Genomic DNA, 22,320 nt, shown 5'->3' on the forward strand with positions numbered 1-22,320 from the left:
ATGTAGAGGATCGTCAAGCTTTTGATAGTGACTTAAGGCACCGGAAAGGACAAATTCATAATGGTTGGAGGATTGGTCAAATCGCGAAGGTGATAGATAAAGATGCTATAAAAAGAACGAAGAGCAGCGTTTCTAAGGAAGACATAATAAAAGGACAGCGCTCAGACTCTGATTTGAAAGTAATCAGAACATGGTTGGAGAGGGATTTGAAACCGGATTGGCAACAGATTTCCAGATATGGACCAACGGGTTACTGGTTGCAGTGGAATTCGCTTCGACTGCGAGATGACTTAATTACTGTTATACTACTGTTTTAATGAAAAAACTAAACATCTGGCAACGAGGCGCATTAAACGTCAATGAGGTGCATAGGCCGGTATATTGCCTTCTACTATACCTTCTTTGGAGTTAGTTAATTCTGACGTAAAATAACAGACCTTCATACGATCCCACTTATTTTTTATATTGCCAACATTCTGGAAAACCTATCCACTCTACCGAAGGTATTCTGCCCATAAATACGAAACTCTGGATAGCTGTTTTCCTTAGGGAGTTTCCATGATAAGGATTTCTTCTACCAGGATAGCAGATGTGTGAAACGGTAAAAATGGAAAACTTTGTTGGAAAGGAAATTACATAATACGGGGGGAGAACGAAAGCAACATAATACATTTCGAATCTAAACTAGGAGTAATTAATAGTTAAAATATTATTTAAACCCCAGAAAATTGTGGTCAGTTGTGGTTTTTCATGTACTTTGACACAATATTACCTGAATTAGGGATTTGCGTAATATTTTTCCATGGAAAAAATAAATAGGAAAAGGCAGGGTATAACACTTTATCAGTGGTGGAGTTAGTTTATTGATTTATTTTATTATCTCCCAATGGATGTTGGTGCGCGCAAAGCATCAGGCACTATTGATTTTTCATACTTGCTATTAGAATCGCAACCAGTTCTCTGTTCTCCTGTTAAAATTTTCCCGCAACTGAAACTCCGGGAAACTCCAGAGTTTCCAGCTGCTCTTAGTTGCGGAAACTTACCAATTCAAGTCAATACTAGTTTCAAGCTTAAAAATTCCTACCAAACCTCTTTTTCTTAATTAGGTATGTTTTATAATTTTTACATACAGTTGGTTACTAAAAAAGTTTTAGAGTTAGACCATATACAATAGTGAAAATTTATATGGGAACTACTTCAAAGTCGATGAAATTGCGGGGATTTGAAAATCCTGAATAAATGAAGAAAAAATGTAATTAGTTAAAAGCTGTGGCTGGTTTAAATAGTTCTCGTGGCTTGTAAAATTTAAAGTACATCTAGGCAGTAAATATCTACAAATCACATAACCGTACTTAAAAAAACATTTTGTTTTTGTGTTTACGTCAGTCAAAATTATAGAAGAATTTCTAAAAAGGCAGTTTTTGTGTGTTGAGCTGCCATTCAAATTGTGTTACAACTGCTGGAAGACAGAATTCGGAAAACAGTCTTCCAACAGTTCCAACACAATTTGAATGGCAGCTCAACACGCAGCATCTTCAAAAGAATAATTTCATCCTCGGACAAAAATTGAACTCTTTTTTAGAATGTCAAAGAGAACAAATGTTTTCAGGGAATATAGGGATCATACACAAAAAATTGAAAATTTTGACATTCAATCAACCTCCGCTAACTTATATACAAATGAATCCAAAAATGTACAAGATGTTTCATTAAAAATGAAGAAACTATAAATTTGTTCAACTTTGAAATGACTTATTCCAACTTATACGAGTTGGATGAGCAACAACAACAAACATAGGAAACAACGTAATATTCACTTGATTTTGATAGATGTGGTTTACAGCCTTTCCTAATCATACTTTAGCTGTTTTAACAAAGTACGAGTATAATACTTCTTTGTTAAATTTCTTTACAGTTTTATAAGGAAGAGATCGAAAAGGAGTATCCTAGAGAGAGTGAATCTTTCAAATTGTTTGCATATGTTTTCCAGTATCCCACAGTTTCAAAATTTCCAGCCTTTGTATACCCAGTGGAAGAAATGTAGCCGAATAATCGCATAACAAATGGAGTTACTAGGTAAGCTAGAAGTGCTTGCATAGTCCAGATTCTATAACATTTTGCTATCCAAACAGTGGATGCAATTTGCTTTTTGATACAAATTTCACAAAATTGCCTATCTGGGCCATGTATTGCGTGGAGAAAAATACAGTCTACTACAAGTTATTCTCAAAAGAACAAGAGGTGTTAGGCAGATGGGTAGACAGGCTGGGGGCAGATATCATAGCTGAGAAACATCAGACAATGGACAGAAGTTCGTGAAGCTGGTAAGCTTTTCCAAACACTCTCCACAGTAATCGCCAACTTCCGGAGGACCACGCAAGGCACATGAAGAAGAAGAACGAACGTAAATAAATGAGTAACTCGTCTCAACCAACTTATAGAACATATCTCCTACAAAATGATAACTACACACAATCATAATAGAATGATGTTTCTTAAACCCAGTATGCTGGGACCAGCAGGTTGATGGAAGGTTGTTTGTCTTCTGGTAAATATTTTTTAAAGCCACGATCAAGACGTGCGTGCACTGAAGGTTTTAATGAACGAACCGTTCTTATTCACATTACTAAAGCACGATATTGTGTTTACAACAAATTGGTAGTATATCTCATGATAATGCCAAAGTAAGGTACCTCTATCTATGCATGGAATTTGTCTTTGCTGACTTGTTTTACGTTTTTCTTCATTTTAGCTATTTCAAAACTTAGCCAAAAGTAATAAAATTAACTCGACATACACGCCTTTATATTCGTGGTATCAAAACGATTCTAAATCGTCTCAAAAGTCTATTGGATGATGATCCAGCTCCTACATTTTTAAGAATCAGCGTTTTTTGGAATTTTTGCGAGGTTACAAAATGTTTTCCAACAAATAAAATTCCTTAATTACAGTGAAACATTTATTGATTTATTCTTGGTAGCTTATTTATAATCGTAGCGACTGTCAGAGAAACAGGTTGTTCGTTTTTTTTTGTTTAACGATGTTGCATATTTCGAAGAACAGCAAAGAATGAATACGACATACGTAGTAACTGCAATGATTGTTGGAACACACAAAACATTGGTAATAAATCATACTGAAACAAAGAAATTACCTCAACCAAAGTACTCGCAGTTAAAGGAACTAATTTTCCCGCAGTGAGGATAATTGGTCGTTTAAGACGTTCTCTTAAAATGAGGAAGTTTTTGAGAAAGGCTTTATCGGACTTATACCAGTTAGACAAGTAGATAGCTTCATTTATATCGTTGCTCTGAAATTAAAATATTATTAGTTACAAAGAAACTAGAAATAGATATTTATAAGACCGAAATTTAGAGTTTGCCATTTATACTTATTTGTACGCATCCATTCTAATGAACTATAAAATATTAAAAAAACCAACCTTAGTAAATTTAAACTTTCTCTTAGACTATTACTGTCAAATAGGTTTTTTCATTAATGCTGCCCACATAATGTTAATAATAAGCGTTTTACTAGAGTCTGTGTTTTGTTTCTGATACTACTTCCTTATAGCAACCCATTTGGACCGTCGTTTTTTAAACCCCGAGTTTCAGTTGAGTTTGGCTTTGAATGTGACAAAACGAGTTAAAAAAGTCACAGACTAAACTGCACTTGGCAAAAAAAAAAGAACGACGGTACAATAACTCCTAATTTATGTGGTGTAGAGTGTTATTAATAGAGTCCGGATTAAAGCACTAAAATAGTGAAAAAAAGCGCTTAAAAAACAAAATCATTTTCCCCCAAAAAACATAAAAATCTATAAAAAATACCAAACTCTTTCAGAGATGCAACATTTTTTACTTTTTTTTTGAGTTCAATTTCTAGATATTTTTCAAACTGCTTTAGAAGCATACGGAAGATTTTAGATTGTTTTGAAAACTTTTTTTGAACTATTGAGGAGCATTTGAAAGGTTTTTGAATAGTTTAAAGAGCATATTGAAGGATCTGGAATACTTTAGAGGCATTTGGAGAGCTAGTCCCTTCTGGGAGCTTCTAGAATATTTGAAGAGCGTTTGGAATCTTTCAGACTGTTCTAAAAGCTATTGGAAGCTTTTAGACTGCTTTGAAATACTTCCTTTAGAAGCATTTTCAAGTTTCTGTAGTGTTTTAAAACCTTTTTAGACTACTTGAGGGGGATTTGGAAGATATTTGGACAGTTTAAAGAGCCTTGAAGGTTATGGGGTGCTTTAAAGCATTAATTTGAAACCTTGTGGACGGTTCCAGAAACTTTTGAAAGCTGTTAAACTCTCTAGAAGAGTCTAGAAGCATACGGAACTTTTAGACTGTCTTGTAATGTTTTGAGAACTTCTAGAGTAGTTGGAGATCATTTAGAGTGTTTTAAAAGCTTTTGGAAGTTTCTAGACTGTACCTGAAAGGCTTCCGACGGCTTTAGAAGCATTTTGGAGATTCTGTAGTGTTTTAAACCCTTTTTAGACTACTTGAGAAGGATTTGGTAGGTGTTTGGACAGTTTAAAGAGCCTTGAAGGTTCTGAACTGCTTTAAGGCATTTGAAACCAGAAACTTTTGAAAGCTGTTAAACTGGTATAGAAGCATACGGAACTTTTTCGACTGTCTTGAAATCTTTTGAAACCTTCTAGATAAGTTGAGAAGCATTTGGAAGCTTTTAGACTGTTTTAAAAACTTTTGGAAGCTTTTAGGCTGCTTTGTAGGCTTTTGCAAGACATTTTAGAGCTTCTCTAGTGTTTTGGAATGTTTTTTAATTTTTTAGACTATTTTAGGAGCATTTAGACATTTTTTGGTTAGTTTAAATTTGTAAATTGATACTTACCCATTTTGCAACAAATAATTAGTAAAAATTAGTAGCAAATAAGCATAAAAAACTAAAATAATCGCAAAAAAAGCAGCTTTTTTATTTACAAAAAGCAAAATTTCTAGAAATCCGGACTCTAGTTATTAACAGTGTAGATGTCATGTGAGCTGTGTTGTAAATAACAACCCACTAAGAAATAAGCATCAGTGCAATAATACATACCTCCGTCATTACTTCATGCCCATATAGACAGTAAATACTCACTTGCAGTAATACATAAACAAAATAAACAATGTTAAAAACATTTTTAATTATCATGTCTTGCAGATTTTCATTGATGTTCACCTTAAAACAGGAATTTTAATTAAGGATTATTGACAAAACAAGTAAGACACTCTTACTGTAGTTAAAACAAAAGCTGTAAGACAAATAACAACAGCTCCACCCAAAAATTGTGCAAGCACTCCATAAGTATACATTTTCTCAATAACATCTGTTAATCTGCAACAAATTAACAAACATTCCATAAACTATCAATACAATGTAGCTAATATCCTACTGCTGAATTTTGTCATACAGCTTGAGGTTTTTTGCCAACTTGGCTCTTCGAAACGAGTCGTCCGATATGAAATTGAGAAACTCAAAGTTTTTCTTCAACACTCGTAGTTCTGTGGCACTAATAGAGCATAAAATAGCAAATATTGTGTCCGTAGTTGTATTTAGGGTTGTGATTATTATTGCACAAAAACCCTGAATAATGCTGGAAACTAGTTGGGTTGTCATTTTGTTGGAATTCCATATATTAAAAATGGATTCCGTCCTAAAAGTGTCTGTGCAATTTTCCATACTAGATTCAAAAAGTGTTACACCTGTAGCCTAATAGGGGAATAACAAATGGAAAAACTACATAAGCTGCCAATCCTTGCATAGTCCAGATTCTGTAACATTTTGCCAGCCAGACAGTAGAGGCAATTCGCTGTTTTATAAAGATTTTATTTTCACTTGTGGTGTCATACAAAATTTCTTCTGACAGCAGTTGGTCCAATTCTGTAAAAACGTCCGATTTCACTGCAAACGCTGCAGCTTTTGCTAAAAACCAAACATCTAAGTATAAATTAGTTTCTTGCTAACTCCAACTTACCTAGAACGTTTATAGTGGTTAAAGTCAACAGCAGAGGTTGCAAAATTTTCCAAAGGTCTCTAAAATTTGTAACTACGTAATTTGCCGATGCGAGAACGAAAACCATTTGGGCTGTGAACGAAATCGTTACTCGAATGTACCGTTTTAATACAGTTTCAAAGGTGGAGGAATAACACATGCCAGTCCATAGCATAATGGTTTTGTCAGTTTGATACGAGGGCAGAAAGTTGTATTCCTAAAATTCAACAAAAACTAATTTTTTGTGTGAGGTGGTGTAAGAATTACTTGTAAGGGATTTTTGAAGTTTTAGCTGAAATTTCGCTGTCCAAGAAATTCAAATAAATTAAAGTTTTTGTATCTGGTAGAGTGGAGAATTCTGGAACCTGAAGTTGGGCTATGGTGGAAGAAATGTGGTATCCAAACGCAGATGTGGGTCTTTTCATAATGTTAACCGATCCGAATTCTGAGACTTCTACATGTTCGCTCAATATATGAAGCATCACAAGAGGAACAACAAATTGAAAAACACAATTTTTTTAGACTGAACGGGCACTAAATGGCGCAACTTTTTCTTCATTTAACGAACCCTGTAACTATTGCCATTTCTAAGATCTCAAAGATACTTTAAAAAAGATAGGGTCTACAATTTTAAGGTTATAATTTCGGTCGTAACCATTATTTTTTGCTATTTCTTGGATTGTACGAAACTCCTTATAGAACTTTTAAGAGAACATATTTACGAGTATTAATCGATTCAATTTATGTTAAGTGGGAGGTTTATTGTGGAATATCTTAAATATTCTAATAAGATGAACATATCACAAAAAATATTATCTTTGGTAAAGAAGCAATGTCGCACTTATATTGTTTTATTACCAAAAGTATTAATTTCTTGGTAATAATTAATTTTTTTTGCAATATGTGTCGTGTAAATTTCTTCGGTAAAACTTAAAGTTAAATAAAAATTAGTGATTAACAAAAATAACAAAAACAAAAAGATTTCTTACTTGTTGCATCCTGGTAGTTTTTTTCAATTAGTCTGAAGTTACCAAAAACACACCTTACATCAATATACTTTCTTACTATCCTTACTGTGATATTTTTGAAGCAAGATTGAATACCAAATGTACTTTTGCTTTTTATTATTGCAAGATAACTTTTCATATCACTTAATAATTCATACCAAATAGCCCTTAAATTACATATACTAACACTTCTAATCGAGTTCACCCTATAATTTGCAGATCAATAATAGTGCAATTATTATATTTTATACTCAAAATACAAGGAGTAAAAGAGTACTAAATTGATACACCAAATAATACTACATGTCTAGGAAGTCGTAATTTGATAAAGAGTGGTATTTTAGTAATTACTACTTTAAGTTTTCCTTTTTGTTTTTCTAAACTGTTTATACAAATATGGGCAATTTTGAATTATTTTTAAACTATATCTTCAAGCTAGATTTTAAGAATATTTGTGCCGACGTTTATTTTATTAAATAGCCCTTTTAATCATTCAATCAACAATGTATAACACAATCATCACAATCTTTTCTCTTTTGTGATGATTGTGTTATACATAATACATACATAATTTGCGTGTAAAGTTTATAAATGTGCCGATAGCAAATTTATAAAAATATAATTATGTAGTAAGTAAGTACCTGACGAATGGAAAACATCTTATATGTCGACGATCCACAAGAAGGGAAGCAGAGAAGAACTACAGAGGCATATCAGTACAATGCTCAATGGCTCGAGTATACGAAAAAATACTTACTAAGAAAATCGAAAATGAATACAGCGACTTTGAAGCGGAAGAAGAAGCCGGCTTCAGAGCGGGAAGATCTACAGTGGACCACCTCTTCTGTCTCACCCAGGCGATAGAAAAGAAAACAGCATTTCAGCAGGAAATACACCTACTATATGTGGACCTAAAAAAGGCATACGATAACATAGAGCCCTAGATAGGACTAACATCAACGTCAACTTAATTAAAGCCATAAAGAATCTTCAAAAGGGCAATACAACTAGAATAAACATAGCAAAAAGAATATTAAAAGGTTTTAGAGTGGATAAGGACCTGAAGCAAGGATGCTGCCTCTCACCGACGTTGTTTTTAAAATATATCTGGAACAAGTTTTGAAAGCATGGAAACGAAAGTGTAAAGATATGGGCATCCCACTAAATAACACAACTATATACTTTGAGCTTTGCAGACGATCAAGTAATTTTGGCCCAGGACTACGAAGACCTGGAGTATATGACCCGGAAATTCGTTGAAGAGTATACCAAATGGGGTCTTGAAGTGAACGTAAATAAAACCGAATATATGTGCATAGACGGACTACAACAAGATCTTATCCTAGAAGATACACAACAGAGAATAAAACCCTTCAACAAATATAAATACCTGGGAATGTACATTACGAATGACGGTATCACAACCATCTAAACAGTGTACTATGGGACAAAAGCATATCGAAAGCCAATAAACACCGAATATACAATAGCATCATCAAAAGCATAGTCACATACGGCAGTGAGGTGTGGCAATTAAAACAACGCTCAGAGAACTCGTTAAAGGTAACCGAGATGGACTTTTGAAGAAGCGCCGTAGGGAAATCAAGGTCGGAAAGGATCCGAAATGAACGGATTCAAGAAATTCTGAATGTCAGACATACAATAGTAGAGTACATACACGTGGCGCAACTCAAATGGTATGGACACGTCCAGAGGATGGAAGAAGAAAGGCTACCCAAGCAAATCGTTAATTGGACACCACAGGGGAGAAGAAAAAGAGGGCGACCCAGAGAAAGCTGGAGAGAGGGCATTATTACACAAGTTAGCAATATTGGTAGCTAACAATGTCCACTTTATTATTTCTCATATTTAACATGAAAATAATGGAATAACGTAAAAACATTCGATGTGGAACATAAACGTGGAAGTCCAGTTGGCTTTTACACGTTTACTTGGTACTCTCTCCGCCTCTGTCAAATCGCGCCCATTGACAACCACGACTGCGGTCGGACAAAACAAGAATCGCTTCTTCAAGTTGACCCACTTTCTTCTTCGGCGACACCGCCATTTCTTCTTTCACCAGTTCGTGCCGGTCCTGCTGACTGACTGACCACAGACTGGTCTTCAGTAGGTCGATTGAACAGCTGTTTCTTTCCGCGGTCCGTCCTCATCATGTTCAAGTGCATCAAAGAGAAATCGAACCACGAAACACGCCGATCGTGTTTATCAAAGATATAGATTTTTGTGCGTGGGAAAAGTTAAGTTAATTTCTTCTCGGGCGTGGTTCATGTGAGATATGCAAAATGTTAAGTTGTTTAATTTTGCTTGTAAGTATTCTCTTTTATTACATTTTATTTACTCTCAAGTGTGTTCGAATATGGAACGTGCGCTTTTTAAGGTATTACGAACTAACCAGGTATTTAACTCAGTACAACATGTATAAACAATTGTGTTTAGTTAAAAGGCCAAAAAGCCTATACAAGGTAATTCTAGTTTGCCCTCATTGGGATCTTGGAAACTACAAACAAGTTTAGATTAGGGCAAAGTTGTGCAAATTAAAGCTGAACCAAATGAAAAGAGGTTTTTGTTTCAAATACTGTTTAGATTTGGAAAGTCAAAATTTGTTTAAGTTGCTGAGGCAAGAAATTTAGTGTGATGCAAAATGAGTTTATCACTTTTTGTTGTTTATTTAAACTTATTTTATTATACAAGCCCTAGTTAACGGGAGATTTCTAGCTAAACCACCCATATTTGGAATGTCTTGATTGTACCCAAAATTATGAATAATGGCCCCCACACATATAAATAATAAAGTTTTAAATAAAGCATAAATTAGTAAATGTATAAAAGCTAAATCCTTCTCTCCTAAACTTAGAATTGTTATTATTAGCCCTAATCGACTTAACGTTTAAAAAGTTATAATTTTCTTCCAATCATACTCAAAATTTGCAGCTAACCAGGCTATAAATATTGTTAACAACTAAAGTCGAAGAGAAAACTAAAGAAGACATAGGTGGCAGCTATATTGGACATTTGTTCATCATTCACTTTGAAAAGCTGGAGATTTTAAATCTGTAATTTTTTCTGACATAGTGCAATGTGTTCAGTCAGGCATTTTCTGCTCTAAAATTCGATTAGAGCAATTAAATTGAAAACGCCCTTTTAAGTGAGAAACTAAATCTTAAAGAAAATTAATTTTAAAAGAAACTTACAGATGTAATAACCTTTTGCATGAATTGTGTTTAGAAGGTATTTAACCAAATCAAATAATTAATTATCAACTTACAAAATTAAATAATTAATAATCAACTATACAAAAGACTAAGAAAACCCTATTTACGATAGGAGAATACGGGGAAATGATGGCTTCCGGGATAACAGGAACCATCCCAAATTTTACAGAATATTATTTACTTTCTTACAAGTTACAAAATACTGTTTAAAAACCTTCAATAGTTAAGTAAAGTATGCTTAAAAGTTCCTTAAACGAAAAGGGCCAAAATGTCATTTTAACGTGCAGTTATGTAAAGAACGTTTGAATTGACCAGTTTCAAACTTCAAAAACCGTTTGAAAAAATTGTAGAAATACTTTATTGTTTAATTTTAGTATTTTTTCTTTGTAATTATTGTAAAGTGTGTTTTTTGGGATAATCGTGGCACGCAATTACTGGGTAATACAAATATATAATACCACCATTTTTCAATAGCATTTCCAAATAAATGCGCACACTACAAACCAAAACGTTATCCAAGAAAAAGCTCATAAAATCACTGCACAAACGATCAATAAAATCACATAATACTCGTCAAGTTGAGGAATGAGTAAATTTACCTACAGGAAAAAATCTATTTATTGTAATTTTTAAATTTGTTAATTTTAATTCTACTTATAAAAAAAATTGTTCATTGTAGAAATAGCGGTCCTATATCACCATTACCACAATCAGTTAAAGTAGCCATGTAAGACATTTCTGTTTTTCCTATAAAACAAGTTTTATTGTTTTTTTATGACTTTTCAAACGAAAAAGAAAAAGAAAAAAAATATCGCAAAATCAAAGTATCCCAAAATTTCAGTGTAAATTGATTGGAACTGAAAAATATATTTCAAACAGTGTACTTGAACTACTATTAGGTTTTAGGTTTGATTGGCCAGTCACAATTTTTATGTAAGAAACTAAAATATCAATATTTTTTGTTTAGTTTAAACAAAAATAATACAAACATGTCTGAAAAGCTTTCGCCTTTCTATTTAGTCACTTTCATTTACGTAGTCTAAATCTAAAGGTACAGCTCAAACGTTTTAAGCAATCTCATTATTAATAAACGACGAGTGTTAATAGAACCATGACTAAAAATGCCATCGCACTGAATACATAAATTAATCTGAAGATTAAGAAGGGGAAGAAAGAAGACTGTGCTTGATTACAAAACAAAATGGAAAATTTAAATTCAATATTTCCTACTGAAATCAATATTTCTTCAGTTGGTTGTAAGTATTAAATTGCATTAATAATAGTATACGTTCAGGCAAGGTGCTAACATTATTATTATAGTGGTATATTACATTAACAGCGTAAATTACAACAGTGTGAGCAATTTTAAAAAAATACCTGTTCAGCTAACCGCAACAATAAATATTTTAGTAGCATTTTGAATTCTAAATATTTGTTCAACCCAAAAACCTACTTTACTGCAAAGCAAGCGATCTTGTGGTTAATTGTTAATTGGGAGAACACTACGGAAATATTTACTTCTATGTTAACGTGTTTAATTGTGCAATATTGTGCTTTAACCATTCAATGCAATGACATTTTTCTAAATCCAAACTTTAAATCCAAACTTTTAGCGGTTGACCCGGTGGATACGACGAACTCTGGAAGAGTTCTTCTCTCTCTGGTCAGATGAGTCCAATGAGTGCATTTTGCAATATATTTTGGAAGCAAATAATACTCAAACTGATGTACTTCACGTTTTGTAATGAATATAATAACATAAAAGCACGTGACAGAACCAGTTTGTTGTTACCAGTAATATACAATATTACTCAGAAGTTTCGAAGAATAAATGTCCAATAGAATTCTTTTAAAATTTGCCAGCATGAATGAGTTTCACGGACAAGTTAATTAATTATGATAAATTCATAACATTACTGACGGCGTAGGTAAGTCACATGACGCCTATTTGATAGTATGTTGCATTGAGTGAGCAAGTTTTTTCGGTACTAGTGCTGAAAAGACCAACTTTCTGCACTCATATGCGTGCGAAAAAGTATCAAATTCTGCACGCTATAAAAAATAAATTTATGAGTGAACGTAGATATAGCAAATGTAGTTCATGTATGAAGAAGACTTGGTAAGGCAGATTCTGAGTTGTCTAGTTTTATTATATTTTTCGATGTAAAATGTGTAGTATTTTCGTTTTTTTTTTACTGATTTACGTTATCGTTTATCGAAAAAACAAATACAATTTATCTCTCCAGTCGTTTCGAGCTGCCCGACGTAACTTTTTATGGTATAAACCTTCACTTTGCTTCTCTATCCTCTACAGTTCTCATTACTTCTGCCATTGATATATTTGTAAGGTAGGAGACCTTACAGGAGACCAGATTTATATCATCTTCTTCTTATATCTACTCCTCAATGTACCCTCTTCCATATTGTTCCATTTCCGCCTGTCCATAACAGTACTCATCCAGTTTTTCCAGGCAATCTTCTGGATGTTGTCATGACATCTCTTTTGAGGTCTGCCAAAACTTCATTTGCCTCTGTTTTGCAATATGGCCAGCCCATCTCCATTTTTGCTCCGCTACTCTTCTCGTTAATTTGGTTCTTCTTCTGATTTCTTCATTTGGGACTTTATTTCGTGAACAAGTCCTCAGCATAGCATTTATATCAGGCAGGCAAAAAATACAAGTTACATAAAACTTGGCTCAAAAATAATGACTACAACAAACAATCGCTTATAGAATAGGCAAGTTATTTTAGGACAAGAAATTTTTAAAAATCGAAAGTAACGTGTAGTTGAAAGTGGAACAAAACGATATATTTTAAAAATTGGCTGTAACGGAACATTAAAGAGAACTTACTAATTTGATTTGCTTGGACGGGTGTGTGTGACCATTACGAACTTAATGGCCAGATTTAACAGTTCATTTTTAATAATTAAATTTATCGACGTTTCAGTTATTTAATGCCAATACCTTTCTCAATAATTTTTCGGTCTTCTTAAGCAACAGGTGTACTGAATGTCCCAAATTTCAGTTTTACTAGAGACATATTTAATAATTTGAGATAACAGTTTTTTTCGAATTCTAACCTAAAATTACACAAACAAACGTTAAATATCATGTCAATCAAGATCAATAGCCTTTTCAGAATCCGCTAAAAAAATAGGGTCGTATTTAAGGTAAATAAGGTTGATGATGGTTACCAAAGAACAGAAACGTCGCATTTTAAATGTGACGAGGTTGTCATGTTTTAAAGGGAAAAAACTTGCAAATGACTAAGTGTCAATTACTCTGAATTTTCTCATCAACAATAAAAACATAATTTTTGATATTTCCACGAACAGACAGGACTGAACCATATCACATGATACAGCTGTATTCTAATATGTAAAAATCCCATAAGAAAAATGAAAGAACTATTGATGATAGAAACCAAAAACCGAAACGTCGGATATTGCCACGATGTAAAGAAGGAAAAGTGGCAATGGTCAAGTTTAATTTATTTTCAATAATCTCATCAAATAAATAAACAAGAAAATTAAAATATATAATAACTCACATTTATTTCATAACAATGAAAAGGACTATCGAACGTTTATTGGTTTTTCTGCCCGTGATAGAGTACATGCGATATAGTATTTGCCGTAGTTTTGGCATGCACTATGAGTGCAGTATCGTCAGCATATTGTAGAATGTAGTTATGTTTGCTTATGTAGTTTTTGTCATGTAGATTGTGGTTGTATATGTCATGGCAGAAGATATTGTAGAGGAAGGGTGATAAAGGCTTGTGGTAGTACTTATTCAGGAATATAAGGAAAGGAAAGGGTGTTGTCTATACGTATTTCTAGTTGTCTGTTTTCCAGTAAGTTTCTAAGAATGTGGATTAAGTATTTTGGTGTATTCAGTTTGTGTAGTTTGTATTGTAGTCCTTTGTGCCATACGCTGTCACAAATGCTTTATTGATGTCCATAAAGAGACATGCTCATTTCTTATTTTCAAGATGCGTAGTTTGAATGTTGTTAGTTAATATAAACAAGGGGAGAACAGTTGAGTTTAAAACCGAATTGGTATGGCGGAATGTGTTGTCCAATTAAGTGGACAGTTTTCAAACAGTTTGCTCAGTACAGGAAGTAGTGTAATGTGTCTAAACTTTTGCACTTTTGTGTTGTTTAGTCCCGTTTTTGGAATGGGATTTATTATTCCCGTTTTTCAAGTCTTTGGTATTATGTTATTTTTTATGCATTTATTGATCATGCGTGCAAGTGCTTCTTTGTATTATGTAGTCGTTGTCGAAGTAGTTGTCGTACCAATCAGTTATTCTAGTCCAGTTCTATCATCAAAATTAGGGTTTGTTGAAATTGGGAAAGCTCTTTGAAAATGAAAAATTAAAATTAAGTTTCAAAATTTCGTTTTCTTTTAGGATACCTCCGGAAGTATTCGCATCAGAATTTTTAACTGGAATTATTATTAAATTCCCAATTGTGGAATTTGGCCATACTTTTGCCAACTTTATATCTCTTACCATTTTTAAGATTCCTATGCTTACATACGAATTTGTGGCACATACAAGTTACCACCACCAATACAAAATTGGTTGAAAGCATACTAAAAAAATAACGCCGTTAGCTAAATAACAAACCAGTTCAACCAAAAGGTTCTAAAATTTATCGACCACGCAAAAGCAATATTCAACTCATTGATTGCGGGTTTTAGCAGTTTAAGATAGGATCTTTATTGTGCAATATTCGTGTTGATCAGTTATTATTATGTGGGAAAGACTTGGCCGACTAACGACGTCTTCCTCCAAGTCTGTATATGGAGTCCTCAGGCCAAAAATATGTAAAGAACCTGCACAATGTTTATTTATGACTGTATTGTTAATGCTTTTGGATAACAGGTTTAGTAGTAAATCATGTGATTTTCATTCAGCACCTTTAGTAAGACGGTTTTGAATAAACTTCTTTCAGTTCAGACCAACGCTCATTAACAATTCCTAAAAAGTAAAACTGCTATAAAACAAGATTGCAGCGGTACTCTGATGCACTTGTACTGGGTAGACACCTGCTACTTAGTCGTATCGAAAAAAACTTCGGCTAAATGCTGAAGAAACGAAGATCTAACTAGGTCAGTGGGTTATGTGTATTTTGTATGCAAGCTCTGCACTGTTGCTTTCACAAAACTAATCGACAGTATCATAGCGAATTTTCTCGAGATAGACATTTGTGCACGTATTAAAAGAAAAAACAACAATGAATTCGTAGGACGAAAACAACAAAAGCTGGAATTCACGTTTTAATGTTGTTTCGCCGCATACAATGTTGGACACTTGGGTGGTGAAAAAATGTTATGATGTCCTAAAAACCGCATTAATAACCGTGCTAACTTTACTCCATTACTTGTTTAAAATTATTTTGGGATTTATTTAAATATTTGGAAAACAAATAACTTAACAACTGTCATCGTTTGACACAAATTTAACTTAAGAATCCTTAACTACGCTGGCAAACCATCCTTTAAGGCAGGTTAGGTAGTCTGGTTAAGTTTGACCACTTATAGTTTATATAAATTATTAATAAACTGAATTTTAAATATTATTATTCCAGCTCTACGCCTATACGATATCATCAGGTATAGGATACGACGCAGGAGGGGGTGACAGAGCGTCTTGTGGACGCCCTTATCGAGCTGGTCGCCTTTACCAACCGCCCTGCGATTTGGGACAGTTAGGTTATTGCGCTCACGCCGGCCAACTGTACCCCTGGAAGGCGGTTAAACGTTTCGTCAAAGACAATCAAGGGCTAATGCGACGCATGTACGGTGATCAGAGACATGGACACGTTCTCAAAGCCGAATTGAATGATTTGGATGACTTTGAAGAAGAATGGGAAAAAAAAGAAAGAGCACAAGGTGGTTATGGACGTTGGCGACCAACTCCTGTCAGGTATGCTATTTTTAATTTTGTTTGTTACAACCTGATGGTGGCGGAGTTAGATTTGCTAGATACCAACATCACCCTGAGGATATAGACAATGACCTGGAGGAGCTTAATTTAGAAGACTTTAATGAAGAGACTTATGATGAAGAGTCTCGATATCTTAGAGACGATTTAGACAACGAAGATGTACTAAACACTAAATTTGTTATATCAGAAAAAGAGGCGTCTATTGCTATTAAGCTTGCCGAACTGAAAGCAGCAGCACACTTTCGGTAAGTTACTTCTAATCTGTTACTGGCAGAAGTTAGATTACACGACAATTGTAGGCCGGTGAGTCACAGACATCATTACACAACTCAAAAGACTACACTTCCTACGACTAAGGTAAAAGCAAGCGCAACAACTCAGAAGCTTACCACCAGAAATATTACTAAACTCCTTCCAACAACTGCAATTAAAAAGGTGGTGACAACGCCTAAAGTTGAAATCAATGAGATTGCTGGAAACGAACCTACTACCACTTTGAAGCCCAGTACCCAGAAAACTACTACAGACTTGCCAGCCCCTTTAGATAATACTGAAGAGTCGACTCTTATGACTAGTTCTACCTCTACTACAGGTATGTTGTAATTTTTCTTAGATATACGATGATCATAAGTATTTCTATTCCGTGTGTTTGCCAACCTATAAAATAAATGAATCTGAATTGATAATTAAATTTTACTCCAACCGCAAAATACAGAACAAAAGTGAGATTTCATAAAATCAGTGATGTCCTCTAAATTTGTTTGCCTAGCTTCCATTGTTTGGCAAGAGGTAGAGTTTTTAGAATATCTAGAGTATACCCTATATAGATAATTACTTTATTACTTCCACCAACAAGAGTGAAACTAAACACTAGCCTAATAGGGTCAATTACATACCACTACGGTATTGTCAAACATTTTCAAGTAGTATCATAATCTTTACCAGAAGGTTTCATTTATTTGGGAATTTTCCAAATTTACCATTCTTCTCGATATTTATTTTAGATAATATTGATATATAGTAACTATGTTTATGAGTAGCCGCAAAGTCATCTTCAGATGGTTTTGGTGCCGCAAAATCATCTTTCAAATATTTTGGTGTATACCAAGACATGGTAAGAACCAAATATTCTTTACCAAGAGTTTGATATATTTTTGCTCCTGTTTGGCCTTTTCTGAAACAATCTGTATATTTGTTACTTAACAAGACAACTTTGTTTCAGAAGAATCACAAGAACATTCTACCACAGATCCAACCACAACAACTGAATGGTCGTTTAAAAAACTACCCACTACAACAACGACTGCTACAAAAAGGTTACCTTCTACATCGGAAAAACCTTATACTCACCCGAACGTTAAGCTAGGTGAAAATACCGACAAATCTTCGAACGACTACGAAGACCAGACCGCCGATTCGAGTGCAAACACTCAAGTATACAGTGACGCCGAAGGTAATTTGAAAAATGTTGATACTGGAAATACTCCGGCTATGCTTTTTCAAGATGTTGAAGAGGACTCTTCCAAGAAGAAGGGACCTGTCAATTTCGACAAAATGAAGGGAATGTAAGTAATTTTTGTGTGTGGCCATGTTGTTCACTTTTTAGTAAAATTAAATCGTTTATTACTACAAGTTGAAGAGATAAGACGATAGTAAATGCACATATTTTTTGTTCTTCTAATTAATACTTTCATCTCCGCATAAATTTATTTACATAGAGTAAGGTAAGACAATTCAAACGCACGCCATAACAGCCTGACGTCAATAATCCCTATGAAACAATAATGTTGACAGACTAGAGTCTAATCAACAATCATTACCAGTTTATCTGACCACGAAGCAATAATAGGACTAGTGTCGTTTGGCGCTAGATCTCGTAATAGCCAGTTTAATCGTGACAGAAGAACAGCAAAACAACGAAAGAATATTAAATTGCAAATATTCTAGTTAAGAAAGGAGCAAAATATTAACTTATATAGGACCAGAACCCACGTATTGTATGCCACTGCAGAGAGTCAAGAAAAGAATAATGGAGCTGCGCCAATATTCTTTGGCTGGGAATGCGGCAACTCAGAAAATACTTGCCTCACGTGGGAAGGGAACCAAATTCCATTCACTTTCGTAAATGTGAGGCTCTGCAAACGCACAGATTTTTGAACACACATATTAGAACAAAGAGACATAGCATAAATGCCCATCAGAATGATTCCTGAATTCTTTGAGACTGATAAGTTAAAACTAGAGGGAATGTACATTGAGCGAAAGCTTCAATGCTATCAGCAGACTTCTCAAGAATTTGTATAAACGAAGCTTAAATGTAGTAGACTTTACACTGACTCTGATTTCCTTCTTTGTCAGCAATCAGACTGGAAAAATGTTCTTCGCTCCTATAGCTATTAGCCTACTGCTAGAATATCATTGAATCTTTGTAAATATAACTTTGACTAAAAAATAAAAACACAAATGTCTTGCAGGCTTCTGGCAGAAATGTGCGTTCCCTGCACTACATAATAAAATACTTCATGCACCCACACTCCATATTCAGCATATTTGGGTGTCAGGTGATTGATAAGGCTTGCGAAGCAGACTTACTTTTGGAATAGAAAAATCTTTAAATAGATCGCGAGAATCTGGAAAAAATGTGAAGGATCTTATGGGTATAAATAATGTTTGCGTCAAATAACTTAGATTCCGGTGATATTAAGTTCTTTTACTGTAATATAACCAGTACACTCTTGGCGGAGACCGCTAGAGATAGGTCTAATATTAACATCATATCTCTATAATGTATGTGGCAAAGTAACAAAAATGGTGAAGTTTTGTTTTATCTTTATCAATCCCACTCCTCTGATCGGTTTCGCCGTATTACGCCTTATCAGAGACTGTAGGGTTTGATAACCAAAAACAAAACCTTCATTAAAGTATAGTCAACTGAATATACCAGAAATGGTAGTTGTTGTGCAACATCTGGTGACATCTGTACTCAACTCTATATGAGTTAGAAAGGGGTGTATACCTCACAATTTTTAACCAATCAGATTGGTGTTTACCGAATGTGGCTGTTCCTAGATTTGAGAACGCCATTTGTACTTTCTAACTCATAGAGTTGAGTACAGATGTTACCAGATGTTACACAACAACTAACGTAAGTAACGTCATCATCATAACATCATAACATCTTTTAGAAACGTTTTATAACATTTGCAAATCAACGTTGCTGTTACAAATTGATTGAAGAGACATTTTTACTATATGACGTTGATAAAGTATTTCTTTCAAATGTTTGTATTACATTTGCAAATCAACGTTGCTGTTGCTGAATTCAACCGACATTTTCACTTTATTTTAACGTTGTCCAATCTCCTAAAATTAACGATAGGTTGGGTTTCAGTACAACCCAGTCCCATCTACGATACGGAATTTGCTTCTGGGGTTCTAGCTCCAAATATTTACTTACTTTGGTGTTCCTACTGCAGAAGAGGGCTGTCAGACACTTTTGTGGTGCCAGATCTGATGATTCATGTCATGTTTTTGAGTTTGGTGATTTGGCATTCTGAAAGCAAGAATTCAAATAAGAGAAAATAGTAAAGTTTTTATGCTCTGTCACTGGATGGATAACATTTTTGGCGTTACTGATTTTGGGCTGGAAGTAAATTTGAAGGTTTATAGGTTTTTTTATTTTAAAATCTAGGCACTATATCGTCATTTTTTTGTATTGCAAAGTTAAGCTCTTAAATAACTACTCTAATACAAAATTCCGTTAAATAACTCCTGCAAGAACATTGTTGCACGCAGTGAAAATTGTTTGCTTGGCAGGATTATGACTTTGCAATATTCCGTTGGTGAAAGTAAAATGAAACGGTTAGTCTCAATGAATTCTTGTTCGATGGACCGACATTGTTATGCATAGAAATCGGTTGACGCCTTAAAATACGTTCCGAAGTAACTTGAATTTAAATACCTATAGTCTCTCACACGTAGATCAAAGATGAATACAATGACTAGACTTTTAAACTTTTACTAAAGCAGTATATTAGCTCCGAAGTATGCAAACAAATTATATTTTGTAAAATATAGATATTCTAATGTCTACCTATAATTAATTTAAAAACATTAAAAAAAACTTTTAAATCTAATCAGGAAACGAAAGTTTTGTAAAGAAGTCAGGAAATTGTATTTGTGAATGAAATTTCAAAAATATATTTTTGCTGTTATACTTGGAAAAGATAAAAATTCATTTTTAATTTGTTGTATTATTCATAAGAGTGTTTACATATTAGTGTCATCAGTTATCAGCATATTTAAGAGTTGTTTCTTCTGTTGCATTTACTATCAGTGATTGATAAACAGTATGACGAGAAGCAGAAGGACCCAAATTACCATACCTTGTGGTGAATACCGACATTACTAACATAAATATAAAGGCTTCACAGATGGAATTGTATAAACTAATTTTATTTTCAACCATGTATGTAATAACATTATTTCTTATGTGTAAACCAGGTGGAAAGATCTCATCTCATCCCACATTTTTTTATATCATATCAATAATAAGAATTTTTTATTTCTAAAAATATCTCTATCATAACAAAAATTAAATAAAATAGTTCTATCCATTAAAATTAATCTGCACAAATTCGAAACGATATAAGGCAGTCTTTATTTCTATAAACGTCTCAGTGTTTACAGTTTTACAAGTTTATAACGATAACACTAGCGTAAAAACATTATAGCAAATTGACATTGTATCACTTTTTGTCCAGTGAAATAAGAAGGTTTTCGTGACAAACGTGTTATTTGGCAACAATGCACTTTGCCGGCTTCACTCGTGCTGTCAACCGTTAGACAGCCATAGCCAATAAAGCTGCTGAAAGTCGTCTACGTCATACATGCGGCAAAACCGTCGATTTGAATTTGTTAACGCATTTTTAAAGTACTGTAAATGATCAAAAGACATGCAAATTTTGATATTTTAGACTAAGCTTCCCGATTTATATGTACTGTAACCCAGTTTTATGTTATGTCCTCATTCGTATTTCTTTTAGCGTTTTCAAGTTACTTATAAAGGTGGTCTTAGATCCACTGCATCTCCAAAGCATTTAAGTAAGTCGGTGAGAAAGTATAATACATATGCCAAGTTGGTAATTAAAACTGAAACAAAAAGAAATTTCAATCAAAATCGTTTACTGATAAGTTGTAAACAACTTTCTACACATGTCAGGGTGCAATTCACTAATAGGAAACCAAAAGAAAGCTATCAGTGAAAGTTTACAAATATAGCGACTTATTCAGATCCGTAACACCGTAACCAAATAAAACCTTTAAGAAACATCGATGGTGTTTAGTTTAGTAAATTAGAAAATTAATTGTTTATTAATTCTAGAAACGCTTGTCCGGTCAAAGAGGAAGTGGTTGCACCATTTTGGGCTAACAACACCAGAGGAGAGGTGCTAGCCTTGCTGAATATGTATCCCTTCGAACAGTACGTACACTGGGAAAAATGTACTTTTGAACATAAGCAAATGTATTGTAGAGACGGTTGTAGATGCGAGCAGCAGTACAGACTCCATAGGTAAAGTTTATTAATAAAAAAAAACTTGAACTAATAGCGTTTTATACAGATTATTGGCGTACGATCCCAATAATGAATGCAGAGGAATTTTCTCGGATTGGTTCAGGTTTCCATCGTGTTGTGTATGCAAATGCTACGACATGCCTCCAGAGTACAGAGTAACTTCAAGAAGTCCAAGATTTCAAATGTCTTATCCTGATGAAGACGACAACGCTACAAATGATTAATAAGACATACAAGTATGACTATAACAATAATTGCACAAGTAGCTTTACGTTGTTATTAAGTACCTAATAGTGAACATTAAGCAACAATTAAACAAAGGCTAGTGATTTTAATTATGTAACAGTTATTATTGGAATTTATTTATTTTAATCATAAACATTGTTAATTATTTAACAAATTTTTGAAAGCTTTAGTGTTAAGAATTAATTTATTTATTATATTTTGTTCATATGTTAAGTTGTCTTATCCGTATAAAAGAGACAATTTAAGAGCTTGTTGGTTTTCGTAATTTATTTATAAATATGTGTAAATATATTTTTTAATAAATGAAACATGAA

The 22,320-nt window shown here is 33.7% G+C and overlaps 2 protein-coding genes across 5 annotated transcripts; one reads left to right on the forward strand and one right to left on the reverse strand.

The window, feature by feature from the left end:
• Window positions 1-2,952: 2,952 nt before the first annotated feature.
• Window positions 2,953-7,110, reverse strand: LOC145725529 (odorant receptor 4-like). Of its 2 annotated transcripts, XM_081974338.1 has the most exons (8): window positions 6,980-7,110; window positions 5,973-6,207; window positions 5,701-5,920; window positions 5,391-5,651; window positions 5,233-5,332; window positions 5,054-5,176; window positions 3,155-3,310; window positions 2,953-3,091 (listed from the first exon to the last, which is right to left on the reverse strand). In XM_081974338.1, exons 1-8 carry the CDS (start codon window positions 6,986-6,988, stop codon window positions 3,035-3,037), a joined length of 1,161 nt encoding a protein of 386 aa, XP_081830464.1. In that variant the 5' UTR covers window positions 6,989-7,110; the 3' UTR covers window positions 2,953-3,034. The 2 variants fall into 2 exon arrangements, with proteins under 2 accessions (XP_081830464.1, XP_081830456.1); XM_081974330.1 differs by having other exon boundaries at window positions 2,959-3,310.
• A 2,072-nt stretch (window positions 7,111-9,182) lies between these two features.
• On the forward strand, window positions 9,183-22,254 carry spz4 (Spaetzle domain-containing protein 4). Of its 3 annotated transcripts, XM_081982628.1 has the most exons (8): window positions 9,183-9,324; window positions 15,827-16,164; window positions 16,215-16,430; window positions 16,485-16,777; window positions 17,408-17,638; window positions 17,690-17,750; window positions 21,569-21,757; window positions 21,807-22,254. In XM_081982628.1, the coding sequence occupies exons 1-8, from the start codon at window positions 9,301-9,303 to the stop codon at window positions 21,982-21,984; spliced, it is 1,530 nt and encodes a 509-aa protein (XP_081838754.1). In that variant the 5' UTR covers window positions 9,183-9,300; the 3' UTR covers window positions 21,985-22,254. The 3 variants fall into 3 exon arrangements, with proteins under 3 accessions (XP_081838754.1, XP_081838737.1, XP_081838746.1); XM_081982611.1 differs by having other exon boundaries at window positions 17,408-17,750; XM_081982620.1 differs by having other exon boundaries at window positions 17,411-17,750.
• Window positions 22,255-22,320: the final 66 nt, after the last annotated feature.

The sequence above is a fragment of the Ips typographus genome, linkage group LG1 (genome assembly GCF_016097725.1).
Source record: "Ips typographus isolate SLU linkage group LG1, UJ_Ityp_2.0, whole genome shotgun sequence".
NCBI lineage: Eukaryota > Metazoa > Arthropoda > Insecta > Coleoptera > Curculionidae > Ips > Ips typographus.

Bases quoted from the DNA above. Each gene is read 5' to 3' on its own strand.
- spz4 (XM_081982611.1), top strand. From the start codon at position 9,301: ATGTTAAGTTGTTTAATTTTGCTT. The intron at 16,778-17,407 runs GTATGTTGTAAT...ACTTTGTTTCAG, and splicing joins TAGTTCTACCTCTACTACAG to AAGAATCACAAGAACATTCT. The intron at 17,751-21,568 runs GTAAGTAATTTT...TATTAATTCTAG, and splicing joins TTCGACAAAATGAAGGGAAT to AAACGCTTGTCCGGTCAAAG.
- LOC145725529 (XM_081974330.1), bottom strand. The intron at 5,177-5,232 runs GTAAGAGTGTCT...TCCTGTTTTAAG, and splicing joins CAGCTTTTGTTTTAACTACA to GTGAACATCAATGAAAATCT. The intron at 3,311-5,053 runs GTATGTATTATT...TTTTAATTTCAG, and splicing joins GGCATGAAGTAATGACGGAG to AGCAACGATATAAATGAAGC.